We start from the raw sequence: 26,859 nt of genomic DNA, 5'->3' as shown, positions 1-26,859 counted from the left end.
CTGCACCAGTGAATCAACGAGTAAGAGATTGAAAGAGCCAGTGATCGTATTAGTTACCGAGTGAGTGAGCGATTGAGCGAGTCAGTGACCGTACAAGCGACCAATTGAGCGAGTCAGTGACCGTACAAGCGACCAATTGAGTGTGTGAGTGACAGAATGAGTAAATGACCGAGTGAGTAAGAGATTGAATTAGTAACCGTATGAGGGACTCGTTCACGTGCTCACCAACTCACTGGCTCATCCGCTCACTCATTTGTTCACATGCTCACTCACTCATTTACTCGCCTACCAACTAACCCTTACCCACTCGATCATCCACTCGCTATGTCACTTTATCGATGAAAACACAGTTTGTCGGTGAATTTTTCTAAAGGTGAATCGCGTCACGTTTGTGAATTGCGTGGCGATGAATTGTTGCCGGCGAATTTTCCGGCGGTGAATTTTCTGTGCACCCGATCTCACCTTTTCTCGATCATACGATCGCGGTATCTCGATCCTCCAGCTGCCGTCGAAGACGTCGACGTAATTTAACGCGTACGCTCCGGCACAACACGTCAAAGCCAACGGCATCGACACCAACAGCCAAAGAGTTTTGTGGCTGATCCCAGTCACGGAAATCACCAGGACGGAGACGACGAACATCGTCGGCAACAAGTTCGGCCATCCAGCAGCCAATTTGGATCTGAAGAACTCGGAGAACTGGCCGCCTGTCAGCTCGTCCACACGACAGCTTAGGACGATGCATATGGACGCCAAACAAGAACCGACGGCTAACATCCAGGTCCATCCGACGACGTAGGCTAAGAACTCGCACACGCCATGGTAAGCTGAGCCGTATACTGAATATCCATTCTGGGCGTGGTTCGCAAGGAATTCGGCCGTGCAAAGACCTGTAAAGACAATACATAGAACCGACTGTGAGTTCGATCTGTTTCAATAATACCAAGATTTACCTCAGAATACTTTGAACTTGGTCCAGCGGTTTTCAATGCATGGCCCGTTGGCCACGTGTTCTCCCCCCCCCCCCGTAGCTTTCTGCATAGGCCTGCCAATAAAAAGGCTTACATCAGAAGTGCACAACCTCTGGCCCCGCGGGCCGAATGCGGCCTGCCAAGGAGTTCTATCCGACCCACGAAATTCCTGGGCTGATGATATTTCCTCCATAAATATATGGGAAATAGGGATCCATAGGTGAAATCACCAATTGGCACAAAATATTGTCTAATGTTACCAATTTCAGTAGCCAAAAATAATTGTCACAGGGAGGCTGACCATATTTGCTCGAGAAAAATACGTGAAATTGGGCTTCGAAATACGGGAAAATACGGGGCATTGCAAATAACTGCCGAAAAATGATGCCAAAAGTAAACAAAGTCACCAACTAATGCTAAAATCACAGAAAAGTCACTAATCGAGGAAACTGAAGCACCACGTCTCAAATTGCATGACAAATCGCAAAAAGCATGAGAAATATATGTGCAAATAAATATTCTTATTTGTAATCGTAATCATCGTAATGTAATTTCTGTGAGTTGGGAAAATAATTTTAATCGTTGATGTGAAGAACAAGTCATGTTGGCTTCGTTAAAAATACGTGAAGAACCCGGACAATCTTGCATATAAGTCGGGACGCACACACAGACACACAGCAAGGGAAAAAAAAACAAAAAACCGGGACTGTCCCGGCAAATACAGGAGACATGGTCACCCTAGTCACAGGTAAAAATTAATTCTATTTTCAATCACCGATAAAAATTGGCATCACTACCAATTACAATTCGGCGAATGTAAACTAGTGGTCTTAGAGGTCCTGACTGAAATTAACAAACAGTTCATACACCGAATCTCTCTCTCTGCCATTCCGAGGATAGTATTGCGAAGTACGCCATGGTTTGTAAAAATAAAGATTAATATGAATTATAACCTAAGTTGTAATAAGGAATAAAAAAACAATTATTGTCCACATGATTGGACTATAAAAAAAGGTATCAGGAAAGCTCAAGTGGTCACACAGAGGGTCGGTCAGAATAAAAAAGAAAAAAAGGCACTGAACAGGGCTGTGACCATGGCCCCCACATCCTATAGCGGGGCCCCTAGGTTGGAATCTTTTGCGGGCCCCTCGGTCAGACTTTTAACGGACCCCTTCTGTAGTTTATTTATAGCGTGAAAAAGCAAAAAAAATTATGATAACCGTCCCGGGGCTCAGGGCTAGAGCTCTGTCAGCCCCCCTATGTGGGGGCCATGGCTGTGACATATGTTATATCACAATTTGTCTAGTAAGACAAAGTTATTTATACTAAGTTGTATCAATGTGATGATCTAGTGAATCTGATCTTACAAATCAGTATGAAAATAAGCAGATTATAAAATAAATGCGATTAAATAAAATAAATATTGTAGGAAAAATTATGTACAAAAATTTACATATTTACAAACCCGGTAGAAACGGTCTAGGCATAATAAGAAAGTTTTTAGGCATTTTTAAAATACCGACCTCGGTGATAGAATATTACCTCTTTTGTGTAATTAAGATCCCTCTCTCGAAGATGTTGAGAATCTGATTCTTCACGTGATTTGAAGAAATTTTCACCAATTACTATTAACATTACCAATGCACCAGACTCATGTGTTGGTCGGAACTCGGAATTTTAAGATTAAGCATCGTTTTTTTTTTATATACTCACACTAATTGTTATTATTTTTCTCAAATAATGTAAGCTTAAATTTACAAACACTATGTTTCACAATTAATTTTAATAAATTTTAAAAAAAATAAAAATATGGATTTTAGTATTTTTCAGCAGTCGCCGCAGTGGTGGCTGTCGGCTGAAGTTGGGTTTTCTGCGGTCCTAGTCGCGATTACGAGCCGATCTCCCCGTTGAAAAGTCTCGCCGCAGAGAGAGCAACAGGCCTACACACAACGTTACAATTATTCATTCATTACACTTCACTCACTATGGGTTGGGGAAAAACTCATAGTTAAAAAAAAAAAATCGATTGCAGATGTCCGCAGTACACAGAAACAAACTTCACGGAAGGTGAAGTTCCAACATGTACAAATTCAAGATTCATTGGAAGACTGGTTATTTGTGAAGATTATAAGGAAGAAAATTCATCACTGCCCCCACGGGGACTCGAACCCCGGTCTCTCGCTTGCCGGACGAGTGCTCTACCATCTAAGCTACGGAAGCAGATAGAATATTTCAACCTTTGGAGCGTATATATGTGTTGAAAGGCACCGTACATGGACGGCGTCAACAATCAACTAATAGCTCGTGAATGACACATATATACGCTCAAAGGCTGAAACATTCTATCTGCTTCCATAGCTTAAATGGTAGAGCACTCGTCCGGCAAGCGCGAGACCGGGGTTCGAGTCCCCGTGTGGACAGTGATGAGTTTTCTTCCTTGCAATCTTCATCTCCACAAATAACCAGTCTTTCAATGAATCTTGTATTGATAAGTGGAGAGAACTTTTCTAAATGCATGTACAAAATCGTTGGAAGTTCCGCAGAGAAATATGGACGAGGTGCATGGCTGGTTTAGTAGTAGTATTTTTCATTAACAAAATACTGTTTATAGGATTGGATTTCGGATTTAATGGCACAAGGACCAATAAGGTCAAAATGCGCCAAAACAAGTAATTAAAAAAGGATGAACCTTATTCTCGTCATATGTCAAGAAAGTAATTAGTTAGTTGGTTAAATAAAACGAAATCCCCGTTCGGATTCATTGCCCCTGTAAAGCAGTTTACCGTATTGCACTCTCGTGTCTTACAGAGAAAGCGGCAACAGCTCTGTCAGCATTTCTGATGGTCACGTGGTGCAAAACACCGATATCATTAGACGCTCTTGGAGGAATGAAAACAAGCGACGAAGTTAAAATTAAATTCAAGATGATTTTGAGGGGAAATATATAAAAAATATATATCATCGTAGCTGTTTTAAAAAATCTCTTCAAAAATACCTTTATAGAGGGATTTATCGTAGTAGATGATGTCGTTGCATCGAGAGGTGTTTAACATTAGGCTATAGATAATTATAAACAAAATTTGAAAAAAATAGTGTTGTAGAGGGATTTATCGTTATACCGAGTATCATTGTAGCGAGGTTTCGCTCTAATTTAAAGAAAAAGGCATTTTGTGTGGTTGCTCAAAGAATACTCATGCACCTGTGTATCGACAAACGACGATCAACGAAACGTTTGAGTTTTTATGGATATAAGGGGTCATTAAAGTATTACAGTATTCAGTCATTATGAAAATTACGTCAGCATCGATGGACGGGCTTGCTGACTTTTGATTACAAGGGAGGGGGGTTTGGACGATGCTTACGTCATCAACCACCCTTTATGAAGATATGAAATATTCTTAATTGCATCTTATTCAGTGCGCCGAAAACGAGAAAAATAGTTATCGGGCACCTGAACTAGCATTCTCCCTGATGATAATTCCCTTACAGAACCACTTCAGTGATCTCTAAATGTTTCACGGATCCTTCAAGTGCTCTGGAAATGTATCTGGGTCACTTAAGTACTCTGGAAATGTCTCCGAGCCACTCAGGTGCTCTGAAACTGTGCCAAGCATCACTCAACTGATCCGTAAGGAAACATAGTCAGCCTAGGTATGTGTTGTTATCGTGTTATGTGTGCTATCGTGTTATGTGTGCTATCGTGTTATGTGTGCTATCGTGTTATGTGTGCTATCGTGTTGTTACTCTATCGCAATGTTTCTCGAACTTGGCAATATCGCCCCCGGTGAGATGGGGGGAGGAATGACAGAAGCTACGGATGATTAACATAGGATCCTATGGGTTCACTTGAGTTGGGGGCGATCATTTTCTGATGAAGAGTGCGATGGAATAAAAAGTTTGGGAAACTTTCGTGACAAATTTTCGTGGTCCGGATGGAAATCCTTCGCGGGCAGGAAGCTGTGCACCTTGCTCTAAAGCACTCAAGTCATTTTATAATGAGAAAATGACGTCCTAAAATATCATACCTACTTTTACAGCGTAAGAAAGACATGATTTTGTGACCTTTATATATTTAAGACATTGAAATACATTTTAAAACAAATTCCCGGCTGGTGTCATTCGTACAAGATAACCAAGTTTTTATGTCAAATTTCACGCCAGGCTACCACTTGGGTTTCACCGAGCATAACTCCGATTTACCACCGAATGAGTTGTGCCTGAAGTGTGCCTGTGTACGTAACGGGTCTGAGTGTTATGCATGAACTTGTGATGTCATTTACATTTTAAACTATAGGTGAAATGTAATGATTGAATGTTTGTACCGTGGCAGGTATGCTGCTCTTGGTGGCGGGAGTTTCGAACGGGGAGACAGATTCCCATTCGCTCCTTGAAATTGGAAACCACACAAAACCAACTTCAGCCAACGACCATTGTGCCTCCGGACCCATGTTCTCGTGATGCGAGTCTGTCACGATGTCCACATGATTCACACAGTGGCTATTGGACATCATTGTAATTTAGAATTTTGTCCACCCCGAATGTTTGGGTTTAACAAACAAAAATTTTCCTTTTTTTTGTGTATTGTGGACAAAAATTTTTGTGATAGTTGTCGATTTCTCGTATTTTTCCCGTACGATCCCGAGTGAATGCATTTTTCCAAAGAAATATACTCAGCTTGAGGTACATATCACGTGTGTAGTAATATTTGCCTTGAAACGCCATTCGCTGTTGGGGTGAAACCCTTCTTTACAGACCACATTTGGCCCGCGGGTCATGACCCCTGTTGTAGACATTCAAAACCAGAGAGAATTAAAGGTCAAAGAGATGTTTATATAATAACCATAAGCGTGTTTCTTTTTCTTCTGTCTACATCGAGCTTCAACTTCCTTTTCCGACATAATCCTCAACACGCGTCTACTCACACTATCACCATCTAAGAACCAACGGAAGCCATTATGCACATAATCTCCCGCTGAGATTAAGGACTCCGCCAAGGCCGTCTCATGGTTACCATATCGAGTGTAAAATTTCCCCTATTTTCCTTAAGCTCTGTTTTCCTAGGACAGGTTTTTTGCGTCGCGTACAACGTGAATCATCCACTCACCTATTTTTTTTCCTACCCATTGATTGAGGAAAATAGTCATAGTGTTTTCCTATTGGTAAGTGGACGATTTGTGTTGTACGCGGCGCAAAAAACCTGCTCCTAAGAAAACAGAGCTTATGGAAAATAGGGCGCATTTTAGACTCGACATGGTAACCATGAGACGGCCTTGGCGGAGTCCTCAATCTCTGTAGGAGATTATGCTCTCCCTACACAGCGCACCATGCGTCACGCCACCGTTTTACGTCGGGCGTGATTGGCCGACTGCTATACCGCACACCAACTACAGTCACATATCCCCATATGGCAATTTCCAACTAGTGGAGTTGAGTGGGAAATGAAGGCGCCATCTATCGGTGGTCGCCCCAGGCTCGATAGTAAAGAACTTTTTCTGATGTTCCTTTCGCTGGATTTTAAAACCCATGGACCTTGACAGCAACCTTCATTGATTGGCCGACTGGTTCTGGAGGAATGAAATGCGTCGCAAGCCGAGGATTTTAAGGATATTCTCGGTATTTTCTTTCTCCAAAAATACCGAAGTGCAATTTGTGCATTACTAGTAAAATTATCAAATATTACTAAAAATTAAAAAAAATCAAATATTAGACTTTTATTAGAATTTTATATTTTTTTAAAACGCAATAAATATTTCATGTGTTTAATTGTACTGTTAAAAAAAAATTCATGTTCTTTTTCCATGTTCATGGAAATTTTAATGGTTTTGGGGTATATATTTGCGGCTGCTGATTCCGAATCTGGCATTGGTTTTGTCAGATTGGATCTCCATTTTTTGAGATAAAGTGAAAATTAAATTTCAACGGTAATGCACAAGCATCATGCAAATCACATTTTGTTGAGTGCATGCATTACATACAAAACCAATGCGAGATTTGAAATCAGCGTGCCCCAAAATCATCCTAAACATACTAAAATATCTTTAAGGATAAAATTAGTGTTGAGCCGAGTAAACAGAATTGTTATTACAATAAAAAAAAAATTAATAATAACTAATAATTATTAAAAAAAAGTGATACCATTTTCTTTCTATTTTGCCCACAACAAAATTTTTCCTCAGAGATGAATTTCAAATTATCAAATATAGGGCGTCCACAATTAAAAAACCCTATTTTAAAGTAGCCTACTGGTGAAACCGATCATCAGAAAATTCTGAAATTTTGTGGAGGACTTCAGAAGTGATGGGAATTTGTTTCAGGAGGAAAAACATTAGTTGCACATGTCGCCACCAGAGGCCGTTTCACTTTGAATACCTGCAGTAAACATGTAAATTTATGTGATGTCACGCAGCAGCTGTTAGAAAACCTAGAAACATTCACGGAGATCTCATTGTGAGATCTCATGCTGTTTCTCAATGTGTTTGCTGCTCACAATGACGGTAAGTTTACGAGATCACGCTTTCTTGGTCAATTTGTTTTACCAGAACAGCAATTCTGCAGTAACTGCTCTACGGAAATATCGGACTTGGAAGTGGATTCCAAAAGGTCCAATGAATGTTAAAAAACTTCGGAGTATGATAACGAAATTTGAAACCCAGGATCGTTGACTGTTCGTCCTGGAACAGGAAGAAAACCTGTCTCTATAAACGCAGTACAGGTGGTTTCGCTTCAGGTGGAAGAAGACAGCTTCAAATTTTCGTGGTAGTTTCAAAAGTGTCGGGCGTGTAGCACGCGTTGAATAGGCCACGTTCAACTGTCCATAAGATCATGCGGAATATCCCGCACGCTTTCTTAGAGGTTCCGTTGCATTCACCAAAAGTGACGGTATGGCGTGGATTTACTGCATCATTTATTCTCGGTCCCTACTTCTACGAGGAGTTGCGTTCTACAGGTACAGTGACATGTTTGATCACCGGGAAGCGATATCCATTGCTGTTTTAGTACGAAATTATTCCGGTTATGCAAGCACGTCACTGCCTTGCAGACACGATCTTTATGAAAGACGGAGCTCCTCCCCCATATTGCAGTGTGTGTTAAGAAATGTTCTTAAATCACATTTTACAGAAGATCATCAGCCGGCGCTTCCCTAATCTATGGCCTCCCCGGACCTTAATCCATGCGATTTTCGGTTTTCGGGACATTTGAAACGTCTGGTAAATCATGACAATCCAAGAGCTTAACCTGACCTTAAAGGCAGTATTTCACGCCACGTGCTGACATTTCCACGCGAACACTTCGGTCAGTTGAGTTGTGGACCATGTCATCTTGCGATTTTCCATGGTATCTGAAAATGATGGCCATATCATGTGGAACATGCTTTGTTGCAGTAACAATTGTAAAAGTGTTTAACAATTCTTAAAATTGAAAACGTTTGCCTAAATGTGCCATTTCTTAATAAAACGCCCTGTGGGGCAACTAATCCCCCTCCCTCGAACGACTACCCATCACTTCATGAAGTCATCCACAAAATTTCACAATTTTCTGATGACTGGTTTCGCATTGCCACACCATAAAACCGGTTTTTTAGCTGTATTTTGCAGAGTTCTGCTGGTGTGGAACCGGCTTTAGGAAAAGACGAATGCGCGGTGTCATGAGGTTTTACGGTTTCTGTGGACGTGGAATAGTCCTTTATGTGGTTCACGTTGTGCAAATATCTGCTCCTTGCAAAACACAGCCTAGAGTCCATTACTATTGTATTGCCATCTATTGACAAAAAAAAAATTTTAAGTAATTTTGTTTCCATTATCGGATTCTGACTTCGGGAGAACAATTTCTTTTGTCAAAGACTTCATTGGCCACCCATAAATTTCTTCAATTTTTATGAATTTTCCAAGTAGAGTATATATATATATACATACTTTACTGCCCTTAATGCACCTAGAACATCAATTTTCGAAAGATTTTTTATCAAATAAAGTCATGAAAAATATACATACAGACACAGTATTTTTGATATTGTTTTTCGATGAGTAATACTGTAATATATTTTTATATGATAAATATTGATAAAAAAGCGCTAGAAAATAGCAATTGATTTTTATTTAAACTATTATATTCAATAAATAAAAAAATCCTATTATTTGGGTATGTAGACTTTTTCGTGCGCTGTTACCATTCAAACTGTACGTGGTCGGGTGTACTACGTACTGTTGGGAATGAATTGTTTTAGTGAGACTCCATGGCCCGTATTTTACGGGATATTCCAATTACAGTCAAATCTCGACAAGCCGACAGAAAAAAACTTATCGTTAGTTCGACTTTCAGAGAGGGAGAAGTGAAAGAAAAATTTGTCAAAGGGGCCGTTCAAGTATTACGTAAAATTTTTTTAAAACCATTTTTGGTCCCCTCCCCCCCCCCCCCCGTCAGCAAAATTTCGTCATCACTGCCCCCTACCTCCTAACGAATATTGGTGGGATCAGAAACGTACGCACCCAGACGAAAAAAACTATTTTTTAATGCAAAAAATATTTTTTAAAAATTTAAAATTTCGAAAAGAAACACTTTTTTATATGTCATTATAATCGATTTTTGTTAATTTCAATGCTATTTGAAGGGTGAGAACTCAAAATTTCTCTTTAAAAAATTTATTGCGACCCACCTTTTAAGCCATTTTTATATGGTAAGCCCTTGACCCGCAGACCAAATGTGGCCCTGAAGGTTATCTTGATGTGGTTTGCCCTCCCCAAACCTAATTTCGAGGGGGCATTAACCTTTGTAAAAATTAACTAAGCGGCACATTTACGATTCGCTTGAATGACCCGTGGCATAATTCACAGCATTTAAGTGGCCCGTGGCACATTTTTAGATTACTGAAGTAGGCCTCAAAGATCACGTAAGTAACCCGTGACACAGTTACGGAACATTTAAACGATCCGTGGAACATTTAGAGATCCCTTGAGTGACATGTGGCACAGTTTTAGAGCACTTAAGCGGCCCCCAGTGCGGTTCTACATCACTCAAGTTACCCGCGGAACATCCCCAGATTACTTAAGTTATCCGTGGCATAATTACGGATCACGTGATTCATGCGTGGCACAGTTCCAGAGCACTTAAGCGGCCCGAAAACATTTCCAGAAGACTTGAAGGATCCGTGAATCATTAAGAGATAACTAAAGTGGCTCTGTAGTTTCTAAGTGCAACATTCACTGTCATATTCAAATTCGAAAAACAGGAAATTCGGGAAAGAACAGTTTTAAACGCGGGAAAACCGTTTTACCCACATTCAATGCAGTTTTTTCCCCGATTTTCCTCAGTTTTTCTAATTCGAATATCTCAGTGAATATTGCACTTACACACGTGGAATTTTTTTCGTTGGCATCAGGAGAAACAGGGAAGCAACTTTCCAATCGGGTTCTCGGGCACACGTGGACTGTATAAAAAGTTAATTTTTCATTTTGATAACTATACAACCCCCTTAAAACATGAATGACATATCTGAGTGCCACACGTTATTTGGGAAATTTTTTTTTCTACTTTAGGATCAACGGGGTCCGCTAGTAAAATGCCATATCTCTGTTTGCTATGCACCACGTATAATGCCTGCTAGTTCAGGTGAAGCAAAAACTCAAACGCAGTTAGACGCAGAATATTTTATATTATTTGAAAATGGAAAAATTCGAGAAAATGTGTTTTTCAGAAAATTTTCGTGCACAAAAAAAATAGTGGGTGATCGTCCTTCCTAAGAGCCGAATTAAATGGGAAAAATAGGTCTGTGTGAAATATGAGACGATCCGCACAACAAACCTACAGTCGACGCTCCTGACGCATTACCATTGATCCGCATCTTCCCATTTCTACTACTACTCTACTGCTATACCAAACATACATTTACCCCGTTCTTTCAAAACGAGCACAACTAAGGTCTATCTCCATGGGCAATTTACTACCTGGTGAGTTGTGCTGGACTCACACTGGGCTAGAGTTCGGTGTTTCCTTCTTGGGGGGGGGGGGAATTATTCACGGCCGTCTCAATATCACGGGTCTCCGAGCAAAGTGATGTCCTGGGGCCCCATACTTAGCTCGAGAAGTAACAGCTTACATATTCACATACATACATTCGAAAAAAAAAATCATAATACCAGATCTCCTCATGCAGGCCCCCGGGCCCTGCCTACATGAGCCCGTGGTTTAAGATAGACCTGATTTACGCACAGCTATGCTGAGTTCTGAAAGTAATCACATCCTCCCCCCCCCCCCCCACAATATTTTACTTGAAAGCGCTAATTCTGGAGCTCCCAAGAAAAGAAAGTTCTAGAATTAGAGCTAAACCACATGAAATAATCTAGACGTACATGGTAATATCATAATCTAACAACTGTTATAAATAAACGAAATAAATGTCTTAAACTATTCTTGGGGAGCCGCAGGTGAACCGAGAATCGGGAACCGGGTACGACAGAAGTTTGAGAACCACTGTTGTAAGCCATTCCCGGAAAGATTATTTATTCACTATTAGTTTCCTCTTTCTGGACGACTTGAAGATTCATTTGACTCCAGTTCGATATACTTACACTATATTTCAGGATTGCAATAATTTGGCGACAACCAGATAATCCAAAATTTGGTTTTATGACAAATATTGAGAGTGCCACTGAGAGATACTTGAAAGATAAGCTACTGCAGAGTACTGATAAATGCTGCGCGTCATGTTCAGTGACTTATCCTCCATTTTATTCTTATTTCTCTGTTTTTGTGGAAAAATGAAACACCTGCATTGACTTTTCGTCTAGAAAATGACATTTTATCGCTGTTATTTTTGTCGACAGATGTTCCGTAATTATTCCCAGAATCGTCTCATGCCCACCATTTTTCTTTTCCTTTTTGATATCTAATGCAGGTGTTGGTTTAATAGACTCACGCGCGCTCGTGCGCTTATGTTACACTACCACGGAACACAAAAATATGCGTTGGATGCTTCATAAATACCCTTATCTCGTCTGTGGAAAGTGATAACGACCCTGGTACACTACGCATATAAAAACACTAGTAGCGGGCTTTTTAACCGTTTAAGTGAGATGAAGCTTGAAAAAACTAGCCAAGATGAAGAGCTTTTGGCTCAATAGGCAACAAACAGGAATTTTATTTCATTGGTGTTAAAATATAGTATCTGGAATTAGTTGGAAAATATTGATAAGATAAAAAGGACAATCGGTCGTCAACTGACCATGGACACTCTTAAAGCCGAATCCACACTACACCCGCAACGTTATGGTTTTAAGGTGTGGCTACCACACCACTCGCAATTTTTATAGACGATTCATCTCATCTGGAAGATGATAACGACTCTGGTGTACATCGCGTATAAACACACTGGTAGTGGGTTTCTTTAGCCATTTAAATAAGTTCTGGCTTGAGAACTCGCCAAGTTTGCGAGTTTTTGGCTCAATTAGCGACAAGCAAGAATTTTATTTCATTGGTATTGAAAAGCTAGAATTGGAAATGAAATATTGTTTAGAAACAAGGACGTCCCGTCATTAGAAACAAGACAACGCCCGTAAATTGACCATTGACCACGAATGAATGAGCTATAATATAGAACCATCTTCTAAATCTGAATCCGCACCCGTAACGCTACACAGCTTCAACCAGCTTCCCCGGAAAAACCGGTTTCATGGTCTAGCCAGCACAGCGCGTTCAGTTTTAATGGTCGATTCACCTGGATAATGATCGTCACCTGGAAAATAATAACAGCCCTGGTACATGCCGCATATAAAAACACTATAGTAGCGGATTTTTCAACCATTTAAGTGAAATCCGGCTTGAAAACTCGCCAAGTTCGTAAGTGTTTGGCTCAATTGGCAAAACACAAGAATTTTTTTTATTGCTGCTTGAATAGGTAAAACTGGTTAGAAAATATTGATTAGAAACAAGGGCATTCGCTTGTCAATCGACCACGGACACCAGTAAAGCCGGATCCACATCTGCAGAATTCCGCAATGCAAAAACTGGTTTTGAGTTGTGGCTAGAACAGCGCGGGTGATTTAAATGGTCGATTTTGTGTAGCTACACTACAAAACTAGTTTTTTGCGTTACGGAATTCTGCTAATGTGGTACTAATTTAAGAGGGGTAAGGGGGGGGTGGCAACTGAAAAACGAAAATTTACTCTGTCACCCGGGGCCAGTGCTCATTTGCCCCCCCCCCACTCCCACTACCCGTAAATTTGAACGGAAAACGGTAAACTCAGCGCTCTTTCTAATCCAGCGCCCGGGGCACCAGACTCCCCCCCCCCCAGCCAGGTTTTTTTTTTGGGAGTTCCGTATTATCGAACGCCACGCAACCCTTAAAAATCCCGAAACTCCGAGAGATTTCAAAGAAGAGATCTTACTTGATATTGATACTCGCAAATAACGTTCTTTATTTTGAATTTTAACGAGATTTTAACTGCGTACAGGCAAATACATTCTCAGACTCGAAACGTCTATATTTTGTAAACCTATCCACCATGAAAAAATGGTGCTTATTACTTTTGTACATGACCAATAACCGGATAAAAATAAAAAATTTCACCATTAAAAATGTGCCTTCTAGAAAATATCGAAAACTATTATCCAGTGCACAGTAACATGTAGAAAAACACACGAATGAAACTGAACTCTCTTCTGCCACCTATCAAATAAAACTGTTATAATTCTTTGATTGAAATTGATGACTGGTTTCTGATTAGTGTATTACATGAAAGAATTCAATATAGTGTGATATATATATATTAATACATATTTTATAATTAATAATATTAGTTGAACTGTCACATTAGTTTAAAAATTTTAACAGCTAATGTTTGTATGCGGTAAAAATTAATATCAATTAAATTAGTAAATTTTCTGTGCTAAGAGATGAGATTTTGCGTATCATCACGGATCAATGGACGGACAGCGGTGTTTGGTCTGGCCGTAGATGTGGCTCGTCCGGGGTTCTCGACTTTTTCAACTGCGTCATGCCGCTTTGCTGTATGTATTCCAATCCCATTGGCAGGGCCCAAATTTTGGGGCTTGCGGAAAATGCTCCCGATGACAAAGGAAGGGATCTCGAAACCTTTGAGGGAAATTTGTTTCCCTGGATTCGAGCAAAATTTTACCAATCTTTTACAGTATAAAATTTCTATTCAGAGAAAGGTGATATGTTTATATACATGAATACTACGGAGTTGCTCAAACACACAACTTTTCGATTACAAAAAAGTCATGTCAACTACCGCACACAAACACCTACTGTTAAAAATTTAAAGTGTACGTGACAATTAAACTGATATATTTATTGCTTATAAAATATTTTTTTAATATAATATGTATATTATATTGGTTTTTTTTTTTATGCGGCGCACTAATTAGCACCCGGCTATGAACTTCATTCGAAGAATTATAACGGATTTTTCGAGGATGATGTCACTCTCCGCTATCCATACGGAAGGTTTTTAACAGCTGGCTGATGCGAAGATATATTTTGGAAAGAGAGAAAAAATGCGACTGCGGGGAATCGAACCCACGTCCTTTCACTTGTTGAATATTTTCTCTCTTTCCAAAATATATCTTCGCATCATCCAGCTGTTCTGTAAAAACCTACGTATGGATGGCGGAGAGTGACATAGTTTGGTCCGACCATGTACGGAAAATTTTTTTTTCTACCCATTTATTGGTTATGGGTAAACGCAGCAAAGAAAGGCATCATTTTTTCACGGTGAATAAGTTTAGAAATCACAGACGCTTAGAGTCTAAAAATGAGAATGTTTCCGTGCACAGATAATTTTTTGCTGGGCAGAAAAATAATTCCTGATATTGTATAAGGTATCATGTTATTTTGTCATTGCGCGCAGAAATCGAGATATCAAACGCAGGGAAACAACAGGTCCGTGCTGATGGGAAATAGTGCTCTATTTGGGGAAAAAAAGTTTGAGGGCACATTTCATGTGTATATATATATATATATATAGGAATGAATTTTTTCCTTTTTCCCGCGAGCATCTCGGTGCATACCATGGCCCTCCCACAACCTAGACCCAGGCTCCCTAGACTGAGATATTTAGTGGGCCTCCTCTATACTGAATTTACAGGGAAATAATAAGCTTTAGGTGCATAATAAGCTTTGTCCCGTGCCCTGCCAGGTCTACCCATGAGGGTGGGGGTCATGGTGCTTACTTAAACTACGCATTGACGACAGATGCTAGATTTCGTGCTCAGATAACTCAGATGAACACCCTGTGATTCACTGATTCATATTGATTATTTCAGTTTCAGTCAAGAGTTCCTGTGAGGGTGCTTTTATTCTGGTGATGTTTGCAATCAAAGCTCTTGATTCGTGAGTATGCTTCCCAATAGGTGCATAGGGCTCCTACCTCGTGCTACGCATCGACTTTAGGAGCATCTAAGAGCATTATAGGCAAATCGTGAAAGTGATGTTCGGGTGATCCTGTCTGGCTGAAATTCACAGCCTACCAGTTTAGATACTTTCTCTTGAAAATTGTACCGCCGGATCTCAAATAATCATGAGACCCTCCTAGGAAGGCCCACGCTTTAAAAAAAGTACCAAGAGCCCTCGTTTATCAATTTACAAAATATTGAAAATTCCCACTCTCAAAGGTAAGGGAAAAAAATCTTAGAATAGTTCATTTGAGTTCTTACAGGTGGCAGATCATTACCAAATCTGTAATTTCTTAAACGCAAAAACGTTCAGTTAAACAAAAACAAAATAATAATAATAATTCTTTTTAAAATTCGAATTTTTGTCAGACTGTTCATGACTCCCTTTCTCTATTCTTGTGCCCCCATGATAGAGCCCTGTCAGCACCCCCCCCCCTCCGGTGGGGTAGAGGCGGAAACCTCAGTTTCACGGGGGTTTCTACGATAAGCTCTGATACAATGATTTATGGCAATAAGTATACAAATTAAGTGGTGGTGCTCCTCCTTCATTTTGCACTGAGGCTATGAAGCTGCTGAGTCAGCAGTACGCACACTTTTTTTGGACAGTTATTCAAAAAATTGTTTGAGTTCCGTGTAGAACAACTTCATTATCATCGAGGGTTCCACGGAACAGCCATAACTATAACTATCAAGGGTTCTGCGCGGAGCTTTACGTTGGAAACCCCTTCCCTAGGCTGACAATATTTCTCTCATATTAATAAGGGGAATCAGGATACATTCTGGATATCACCAATTGCCACAAAAAAATTATCAAGTGCAAAAAAATGTCTAATGCAACTGAAACATAATTTTAGCTAAAAAAATTGTCAATAGCATCGAGTCGAAAAAATTTGCAGAGACAAGTAAAGTGGCCAATTACAGCCAAAAGAAAATTGTTAACGACAAATAAAGTTGCCAATTATAGTCAAAAACATTATCAAAGGCAAGTAAAGTGCCCAGTTAAAGCTTCAAAAAATTAAGAAATCAAGTTAATTTGCCAATTACAGCTAAAAAATATATTTTGTGAGCATTGTATAATATTTTATCACTTTTTTACATCGTTCCTAGTTTTTGCAATTGCGTTTTTAATTGGATTGCTGTATTTTAGAATGGCAATAGGAGAAATGGCCATTGATCACAAGCTTCGTGTGGAGACCTTGCGCTATAGGTGGTGTTGGTTAAACCCAGTGTATGATTTCTTTACATGTGAGCCAACAGGGCCTGACCACAAGGGACCTGAATAAAACAGGAAGTACAGGTTATTCAAAGCCTTCAATATTCCTCAAAATTATTTCTGTCATGAATTCTGAATTTTCATCAATTCTGGAATTATTTTCCTTTAATTTGGAAATGTGCATTTATGAGTTTTTAGGGCTCACCTCGGGAGCCTTTGCGACCAAAGTTCGGGTCGCAACCCATATTTTAAGAACCCCTAGTATATATGAATTGACATATCATCATGCCCCCTTCCCCCACCAATCATCATCGTCCCCCCCCCCCAACAGACTTCCAATTCCATCTCCACCTATGATTTCCGCAGTGGGCCCTGCGTCAGGTAAGGGATGCCCTGCGGTATAAATGAATGTATATATTTTTTCTTCGCGACACAGCGGTGTAGATGCGTCGAGATTCAAAGTCCTTTCCGAGACACTGCATAGTCTTTTATGTTTTGGGAAAAATGCCGAACATCTACACCCATAAAATTGATAATGACTCAACACCGTGACACACGCGTGTAAGATTGAACACCTGCCCGTAGTGGGTGGCAACGAACTACTCGAAAGGAATTCCACTGTGATGTCACCGTCGTGTTTTGTTTCATATCTGCCTGCAGATCTTCACATTTCACGAATAAACAGAAACATGAATCATTGTCATGTCGCAAAATTAGATGCGCTGTAACTATTGGAGACGTTTTTGTCTAAATTTAACAGATGCGTATCTTGGTGTTTGTTTGATGTGGACACTGACTCCTCAAGATTTCATTCAAACAACTTGCGTCGACTTCTAGTTTCAGCGATTTTTGGTTTTTTAAAGCAAACGTGGAATTCGAAAATTTGGCTATTTCTAGAACACGCTCCACCATTTATAACAAATAAATAACGGGATCCCCATACTGGATATCGCCAACTGTCACAAAAAATTTTCAAGCGCAAGTAAAGTTGCTAATAATCCCAAAAAATCGTCAAATGCAACTAAAGTTGCCAATTACTGTCAGAAAATCGTCAAAGGCATCAGGGGTCACCCATTACAGCTAAAGCATTGTCAAAGCATCAAGTCCCCAATTATACCCAAAACTTTTCAGAGACGAGTAAAGTGGCCAATCACAGCCAAAATAAGAAATTGCCAAATGCAAGTAAAGTAGCCTGTTGCAGCCAAACAAATTGTCAGAGGTAAGTAAAATTGGCAGATTCTACCAATTTCGAGGCGCGAATGCGAGATGACATCCCAGTCAAAAAGTCTCGCCACAGAGAGCAATAGGCCTACAACGGTAAAATCTCCAATCATTGCTATTCACTCATAGTTAGAAAAAATGATGGGCAGATGGCAGCTCTCTACACATAACAAGCATTACACAGAATTAACTTTACGTTAGGTTCACGACACGGACACCAACATTCCAACATGTTAGAAGTTCCGCTGAGGATGTAGAACGAGGTAAGTGTGTGGTTTAGTAGTAGTAGTAAAATTGGTAGTTTGGCATGAGGGAAAGGAGCGTTGTACGTTAACTCTTACGATATGTTCTTTCCACTTTTATCTCCGATTTTTAAATTCAAATATCTCAGTGAATATTGCACTCGGTAACATAGAAACATTTTTTTGGCCTCAGGAGTGACAGGGCAACAACTTTCTAATTGGAAATTAGAGGACAGGGGGACCATATAAAAAAATTTAAATTTTATAACTTTTTTATTAATTCATATTTTTTTTCATTTGAACGGCATTTAAAATGATGGGCGACATTACTTTAAACATTTTCTCTAATTGAACGTTGTCTCTAAAACCAAAGGTTCAGGAAATAGTCATTGGACAACGATATCAGCGGACACCCTGTATATATCGCATTTACGTCAATTTTTAACGTGCAATTTATGTCTAGTTTTAGCGTATATTTATAGCGTATTTATTACTTTCAACGCCGAATTTATAACGTATTTTCAGCGTAAATTTATAGAGAACGTAAGATATTTATGTTCTTCCAGATTGAACGTTTAGCGTGTTTATACCCATTTTCAACGTGAAAATTTACATCCATTTCAGCATAAATTTTTACCGTATTTATATCTGTTACTAGCGTAAATTTATAGCTTATGTAAATTTATTTTTGGCGTGTTCATACGTATATGATCTATAAATCATTCTATATTAATGCAAAATAAACCATTTTCAATCAAATAAATTTAAAATGAGAAATTTGTAATACTATTTCTGAGTAAAATTTTTCAAAATAAATTTTTCTATAAATAATTTATTGTAATTAGTGTTTAAAAACTTCACAACTCACATCGAATGTCGTCAGTTCTAATAATACGTGATGACTTGGGCTAGGCTTTTAAGACCTAAACACCGGCGTCGGAATATGCTCTATGAAAAATGCATTAATGCCCTACCAAGACTAAAAACATGCCGTAAAAACCAGAAATATTTTTTATAAATAGAGGCTGACCATATTTCCTTCAGAAAAATGCGGGAAATCGCCAATCATTGTCAAAAATGATGCCAAAGGTACACAATTAAAATTGCCAATAGTTGCCGAAAACGATGTCAAAGGTATAAGTAAAATTGCCAATTATTGCTATAATTGCCAATTGAGGGAAATGCAGGTAGGGAACAGAGAGTGCTTGTGGGGGGGGGGGAATCTCCCTTCATTGTTGTGCTGAAATATGTAAAATAATTTCCATAAATATGTAATTATGCCTTAAATTTTGAAGGTTATGAAAAAATGTCCCAAAGCTACTGAAAATCATAAAAAATGCCTTAAAAATCATTTGAAAATCGTAAAAAATGCTCCATCTTGTAAAAATAGCAAAATATGCGAAGAATATGAAATCCTAGCTCTAGTGATGACTCAGTAATGTGAAAATAATAAATTTTACTTGATCGTATGATGAATTAATTAATCACTGGCACCCCCTTCCCTAAATTACCCTTATAAAAATCAGTGCTGTGATGTAATGAAAAGGAGTAGTGGCTGATTTTGACTAAACTGGGAGGGGGCATTGGAGGCAGGGTCGTCGTAAATAGTACGGGGGGCCCCGAATATTTCTGGGGACCCACCCCCCTCCCTTTGAGTCTCAATTAATTTTTTTTTTTGGAGAGTGAAAGTCGACATACAAAAGAACAGAATGTAAAATAAGGCTGAAAATACCGGAACTGCTGTGTAGCCAGAATAAAATTACTGAAAACTAGGACATTAAATAAATAAATAACTTCAGAATTGATGAAAGAATTGATTTATAAAGTAATGACAATTCAGAAAAATCATGAAAACAATTATTTCATAATTAATGAAAGAAATGATTTCTGAAATGATGAAAATTCAAAATTGAAGAAAGAAATTATTTCTCAGAAATAACGAGAATTCAATTGCAATGACACAAACAATTTCTCAGAAATGATGAAAACAATTTCAGAATGATAAATTTTAATTATAATGGTGGAAATAGTGGGAGAAACGAAATCAGAAATTGTGAAAATTCAGAGTTGATGAAGGAAATAATTTCGGAAGTAAGAAATGACACCAGAATTAATGGTAGAAACAATTTCTCAGAATTACTCACAGAAATTCAGATTACTGTAATTGAAAATCAGAAACTAAAGAATGAATGATAATTAATTGTTATCATAATTTTAATTAAATACTCTGGTTTGTCATAGACAGGGGTGTATGTGTTATGTTTTGATCAAAATATTTAAAACTTTGACATTTATCTACATTGGAATCATTTAATGAATAAACGTATAACCGAAACTATGAATCAATAAACTATTCTATATAAATTAATTCAATTAATCAATTAATTAATATCTCTCTCTGTCTCTCTCTCTTCGCCTCCTCCCCAGAATTACACTTATAAAAATCCGTGCCGTGAGATTATGAAAACGAGAAGGCGTGACTTTGACAAAGGGGGGGGGGGCATTGAATGCAGGGCCCTAGTAACTAGTACGGGGAGCGCGAATATTTCTGGGGCCCTCTTCGAGCTTCAATTGAATTTCTTTTTCGGAGAAAGTGGGGGGGGGGGAAGTCGACGTACAAAGAACAAACAGAACGTACAGAAATGCTGGAAATGCCAAATCAAATGTATAGATAGAGCAAAAATTAATGAGAATTCAGACACTAATGAGATAAATAATTTCAGAGTTGATAAAAGAAATGATTTCTGAAATTATGAAAATTAAGAATTAATGAAACCCTTTTTAAGATGATGAAATTTAAGAAATATGGAAACCATTTTTGAGATGCTGAAAATTAAGAATTAATGAAAAAATATTATTTCCGAAGTGATGAAAATTAGGAACTAATGAAAAGAATCCTTTCTGAAATGATGAGAATTCGGAAATAATGAAAAAAAATCTTTTCTGAAATGATGAGAATTAAGAATTAATAGAGTATGATTTTTTAAATGCGATGAAAATTAAGAATTATAATGACATATTATTTCTGAAATGATGACAATTCAGAATTGAGGAAAGAAATGTTTTCTCAGAAATAATGAAAGAAATGATTTTTTTAAAATAGTTGTAATTCATTATTAATGTTCGAAACAATTTCTCAAAAATAATGAAACAAGCGATTTCGGAAATGAGGGAAATTTTCAGAAATAATAAAGAAACTAATTTCTTTCAGAAGTAAAAAATGATAGAATAAATGGAAATTCAGAGTTATGATAGAAAAAAAATCCCTCCCAGAATTAATTGCAGAAATTTTTTCAGAATTATCGAAATTCAGAAAAGCTGAATATCCAAAATGAAAGAATAATAATGAATAATTAATTAATGATAACACAGTCTTCAATAATTTGGGGCCTCTGCGTACTTCGAGAATTGAGGCCAGGGGGGCCCCCGTTGGTTCACGTTAAGACTTCCCTGAAAACTCCCCACAACAATGGTCAAAGTTGTTTGGTTTGTAAATTACGCTCATGGTCCCAGAATGACAGGGTTGCAGTCCGGGAGCCCAAGACGATCCCTATAATTTTCACGCTGTAAGTTCCTATAGAGGTGGTCCATGAAGTCTGACATCGAGAAGGGGCACAGATTCCAGCCTAAGGCCCTACAGGATACCCTTTACGTTAGAGGTTCCGTAAGGAATATTAGCTTGGGTATTTGTCTGGTAGTTCAAGTTCAAGCCGAAGGCCCTTGATGCAAGATGTCGGAGGCAGTAATTTACGGTCCCTTCCCCTATTATTTGCACCCTACACAAATATTTCTAATTTGGACATAAGGCCCGTGAAAGTCATAAATTGAACTTCCAAATTCATACTCACCGGATAAAACCGCACATAATCCCGCTGCGGCAAGGCACACAACAAAGGACGCGTCGTGGAATTGTTCGGACACGACAGCGACACCGAATGACACCGAACAGCACAACAATGCAAAGTTCGTAAAACACGTCCCGTAATCAGTTCTCTTGGTGTTATTGTCCATCTTGATCGATGACGATGACAGTTTCGGACCGAGCGGAGGCAGTTGTGGGGCCTTGACCCTCATCATCATGACCATCAGATTCTTGAAGATTGGCATCGTGATTCGAAAAAAAGTTTCTATCCAATAATTAATGAATAATTAAATCAATTATACTTCTCGTATGCATCGCATATGGCTGTCCACGTTAGAAGCAAAAAAATTGAGTTAATTAATTAATTAATTAGATAAAACAATCAATTAGAATATTTTGGAGAATTAATAAAATTTCTGAAAATTAACGTATCAAAAAATAAAATTTGTTAATTCACGAATGTGAAAACACGTCCCGCGGACTACAAAAGTCGTTTCACATCTGAAACGGTTCCCATAAGAATATAATGATAACGGAAGTTGGCTGTATTTAGCGATATTTCGCCAATAATACCGCCAATTATGATGTTCCGTAATTGGATGAATTCAACAAAGAAAGAAGAATTATCTTTTTTATTATTAAAAACTGGAGATCTTTATTTAAAAAAATTGATTTTTGGAATTTAAATGACAAAAAGAAATAGAATTTTATCAAAAATTATTTATATATGGATTTGCACTGTTTTATTAAAGTAGATCAGTGATTCCCAACGTGGGCGTTAACGCACCCTTGGGGGCGATAGAAAGTTCCAGGGGGGCGGTAGAAGCTACGAGTATAACATAGGATCCTACGGGTTAGATTTCGTTGGGGGGGGGGGCGCTGGGAGAAAAAAATTTCTGAAGAAGGGGGCGATGGGACGAAAAAGGTTGGGAAACTATGCATTAGATCAGCGGTTCTCAACCGGTGCTCCGCGAAGTCTTAAGGGCTCCGTGTGCACCTCCAAGGGGCTCCGCGGCGAATCGAGGAAAATAAAATGAATCAGTAAATTTGATAGATAAGTAAATAAGAGAGGCCTACAAGATTCTGCCATTTAAAGTATGTACAAAAAAAGGCCTCCTCGAGTCAAACAGGGCTCCGCCGTAGCAATTATATACTGAAAAGGGCTCCGCGAGTCAAAAAAGGTTGAGAACCGCTGTATTAGATTAATTAATCAGATTCATTTTAGGACGTATCTAATTAAAACTTATGATTCGTCGAAGAATAATATAACTTTTGATAATAATCACGGTGAAATAATTTTTTGTGTTGAATATGTTTCATAGAATCCATCGAAATAATTTTTTCAGTAAATATCACATGCTTTTCATCAAATATTTTATCTCTGTCTCATTTGAATGTATGTTTTTTTATTAAATTCAGCACGGTGAATATTTAAACTTCATTAAAATATTCTATTGTTTTTATCAAAATTTATGTGATCTTTCACAATTTTCATTAAATATATATTATGTAATAATTTCATTGAATTCATCAAAATATTTCTCCATCAAATTCATCAAACACTGCATACATTTCACAAAATATTTTATCTTTATTTCATTAAATTTATTATGATGGTTATTTAATAAACGTCATTAAAACATTTTTTTCATAAACCTCGTTAGAAAACATTTATTAGCTTCTCATTGAACTCATCAAAATACTCTTGTTTAATTCTACTAGACATTTTTTCATGACGTTCATCAAAATATTTTCTTCATTTAATTCTACTATTTTTGATATTTTTTCATTTTATACTACTGAATACTGTTTTCCTGAAATTCCATAAATACTGCACACATTTCAACAAATGTTTTCTTCCTTTTATTAAATTCATCATAATGTCCATTTTGAACCAATTTCATTAAATATTCATTTCATTATCATCATTAAAATACGTGTATTAACTTCATCAAGTTCATAAAAATGTCTTCATTGAGTTCATAAAAATGTCTTCATTGAATTCATGAAAATGTTTTTATTCAATTCATCAAAATATTTTCATTGAATTCATCAAACTGTTCTTTGATTTTATTTTACACAAATTCTAATACTCTAGAAATATTTGTTTTCATAAAATTTGGAATCCACTTCCAATCCTTTTGGAATCCACTTCCAAGTCCGATATTTCCGTAGAGCAGTTACTGCGGAATTCCGGTCTTGGTAAATCAATTTGACCAAGATAACATGATCTCGTAAACTTATCGTCATTGTGAGCAGCAAACACATTGAGAAACAAGATCTCCGCGAATGTTTCTAGATTTTATAACTGCTGCTGCTGCGTGACATCACATAAATTTACATATGTTTACTGCGGGTATTTAAAGTGAAACGCCCTCTGGTGGCGATATGTGCAACTACCTCCCCCCCCCACCCACCCCGAAACCAATTCCAATCACTTCATGAATTCCTCCACAAAATTTCACAATTTCCTGAAGACTGGTTCCACCTGTAGGCTACTTTAAAATAGGGTATTTTAATTATGGAAGGCCTTGTATTTCAATTCCAAAATCTGAAACAGATCTAAACAGCTTTGTAATCAGCATGAAATTTGTTTTTTTGAATATCTTAGCCTTTGTGTGTGCGCGCGAATCCAGAGGGTGGGGGGGGGGGGGGCGATCGCTCCTCCCAAGAGCCGAATAATACAGGGAAAATTTATCTATCCGTAAAAATGTTTCTCTAACATTGTTGTGAATAAATGGAATAGATCATGGGGTCGGGAATTCTAACCTAACACAATTTAAAAATATAAATACGATAAACATATTGGGATAAGTCGAGAAGATATCCATACTTAGAATAAGACAACCATAAATTTTTTATATGGGCAGTATATGCAAGTATAGGGTGGGCAAAAAGTCCGTAAAAACATTAAAAATTCATGAAAACCGAAAAAATAACCGAAATAGAAAACGGTTTGCAGGGTTAGCATCACTAAATCACGGGAATTTTTTTAAGACAAGAAAAAAAATAACTAAAAAAACAGCCGATAGGTGGTGCTGTTACGCGCGACTTCAGTGGAAATATAAAAATGAGACGGTTATATGAACTTTCTCTCCTAATCTACAATCAGTTCACCGTTGTAAACCGTGTATGTGAACAAGGATGCGTAGTGCGAAGGATAAAGCTTTGTTGGTGAAGTGATTAAAGGAATCAGAGACCATTGCCTTGCATAAATTCTGAGTTGAGAAGAATGTGAGGACTAGAAAAGGGCCTTTAACAGCGACAGGCCTCATCAGCGGTTTGAGAAAACTGGAACGCTGGAGGATCGTGTAAGAGCCGGGCGACCATGTTTATGGAAGGCACGTTCGGCACGTGTTGTAGCCGAAATGGAAGCGTTAACGTCCGAATCAGCTTCAAGGACCAGCAGTGATCGTGAGGCTGCCAGACGCTTGGGCTTACTACCATCCTCGATACGCAATATTCTTCATGGAATCCTTGATCTGTACTCATACAGATTGGTCGTGCCATGAACTTTTACCAGCGGATACTGTACATAGGGAAGCATTTGATTTCTCCAGATTTGGCACTGGCAGACTTCTGGTTATGGGGATATTTGAAATCCCGGGTGTATCAAATTACATAACTAACTCCTTTTCTCAATACCTTAAAACTAACCCCTCAAAATTTTGGAATTTTCTTTGCTCTAAATCAGCTGGCCCTTCTTCCCTTAAAATTGATAACATTGACCTGACTTCCCACTTTTATAACGCTACAGAATTAGATCGGGCTTTTTCTTCTGGTACGCCCCAGGGTTAGGTTATCTTGCCATTATTATTTTTGATTTATATACGCGATCTTCCTAATTCCATCAATTACCATATCAGACACTTTGCAGACGATTGCATCATCTACCAAACAGTGCACAATGAATCCGACCAAGCATCTCTTCAAAACAATCTCAGCATTATTTCAGAATGGTGCTCGTCCTGGCAATTACCCCTTAATTCTTCAAAAACAGTTTTTATGAAACTTAATCTCAAAAGACTTCCTCTCGACTCCGTTGGAACCTCCACGTTGATTACGTCTTTCATTTAAGTGTCTCCAAAAAAGCCTTCTTTCTTCGTCGAAACCTTAAAAACTCCACCCTTCACATCAGACATCTCTGCTTTCAAACCTATATCCTTCCTGTATTCTCATATGCCTGTGAAATCTGGGACCTCCCCATACTCTCTCCAATTTAGACAAACTTGAATCTATTCAAATTAAATCCGCCCGCCTCATTTTAAACTGTTGGTCATCCTCCGTCTCCGTTACTGAACTGAAGCGCCAATTCAATATTAAACCGCTTTCCATCTTCCTGTTCAAAGTCCTTCATGGCCATTTTCGTATCGACACTTCCATTTTTTTAACTCCAGCTTCATATTTCTCCAATAGAATTAACCATTCTCATAATTTGAAACCCATCTTTGCATCCACTGATTGTTTCAGATTTAGTTTCTTTCCTCGAACAATAACCGATTGGAACAACCTCCCACCAAACATTTTTGATTGTACAACAGTTTCCGATTTCCTTTGTAACATCAACAGTCTCTTCTGTGAAAATTTACCATCGCATTCCCTTGTGCAGGCTTCGGCCAAGCAATATTGAATAAAATAAATATCGATCCGGTCCATCCAATCTGTCGGAAATGAAAGATGCGATCCGCCGAGAGGTGTCATCCGGACATGCTGCATTCTGCCGTTGCTGGATTTGTGACTCGCATGCAATGTGTTATCCCCTGTGGTCATGTGGAACACATGCTACTGTAATAAACGATTTGGAGGCATTCTGTCCGTAAATGGCGTATCTTTTCTTTGACTTGTGTACGTCAGCGCCACCTATCGGCTGTTTTTTGAGTTATTTGTTTTTCCCGTCAAAAAACATTCCCGTGACCTAGCGATGTCAACCTTGAGAGAAGT

At 38.3% G+C, this 26,859-nt stretch overlaps 1 protein-coding gene and 1 non-coding gene across 2 annotated transcripts in view; both read right to left on the bottom strand.

The window, feature by feature from the left end:
- LOC149078058 (cationic amino acid transporter 2-like) overlaps nucleotides 1-22,421 on the bottom strand; it is a 29,260-nt gene extending 6,839 nt beyond the window's left edge. The window contains exons 1-2 of the mRNA XM_089241628.1: nucleotides 21,905-22,421; nucleotides 463-890 (exon numbers count right to left, since the gene is read on the bottom strand). Of these exons, the coding sequence (XP_089097754.1) occupies nucleotides 463-890; nucleotides 21,905-22,163 (687 nt within the window). The 5' untranslated portion in view covers nucleotides 22,164-22,421. The remainder of the gene's footprint in view (nucleotides 1-462; nucleotides 891-21,904) is intronic.
- Nucleotides 3,120-3,191, bottom strand: TRNAA-GGC (transfer RNA alanine (anticodon GGC)). The gene has a single exon. It is a non-coding gene; the product is annotated as a tRNA-Ala (tRNA).
- Nucleotides 22,422-26,859: the final 4,438 nt, after the last annotated feature.

Source organism: Pholcus phalangioides, unplaced genomic scaffold (assembly GCF_987345545.1).
Source record: "Pholcus phalangioides strain wild (caught in Gottingen) unplaced genomic scaffold, Ppha-v1.0 ptg000014l_1, whole genome shotgun sequence".
Classification (NCBI taxonomy): domain Eukaryota; kingdom Metazoa; phylum Arthropoda; class Arachnida; order Araneae; family Pholcidae; genus Pholcus; species Pholcus phalangioides.
Note: the sequence above shows the minus strand (reverse complement) of the source record. Positions and strands in the feature narration are given on the sequence as shown.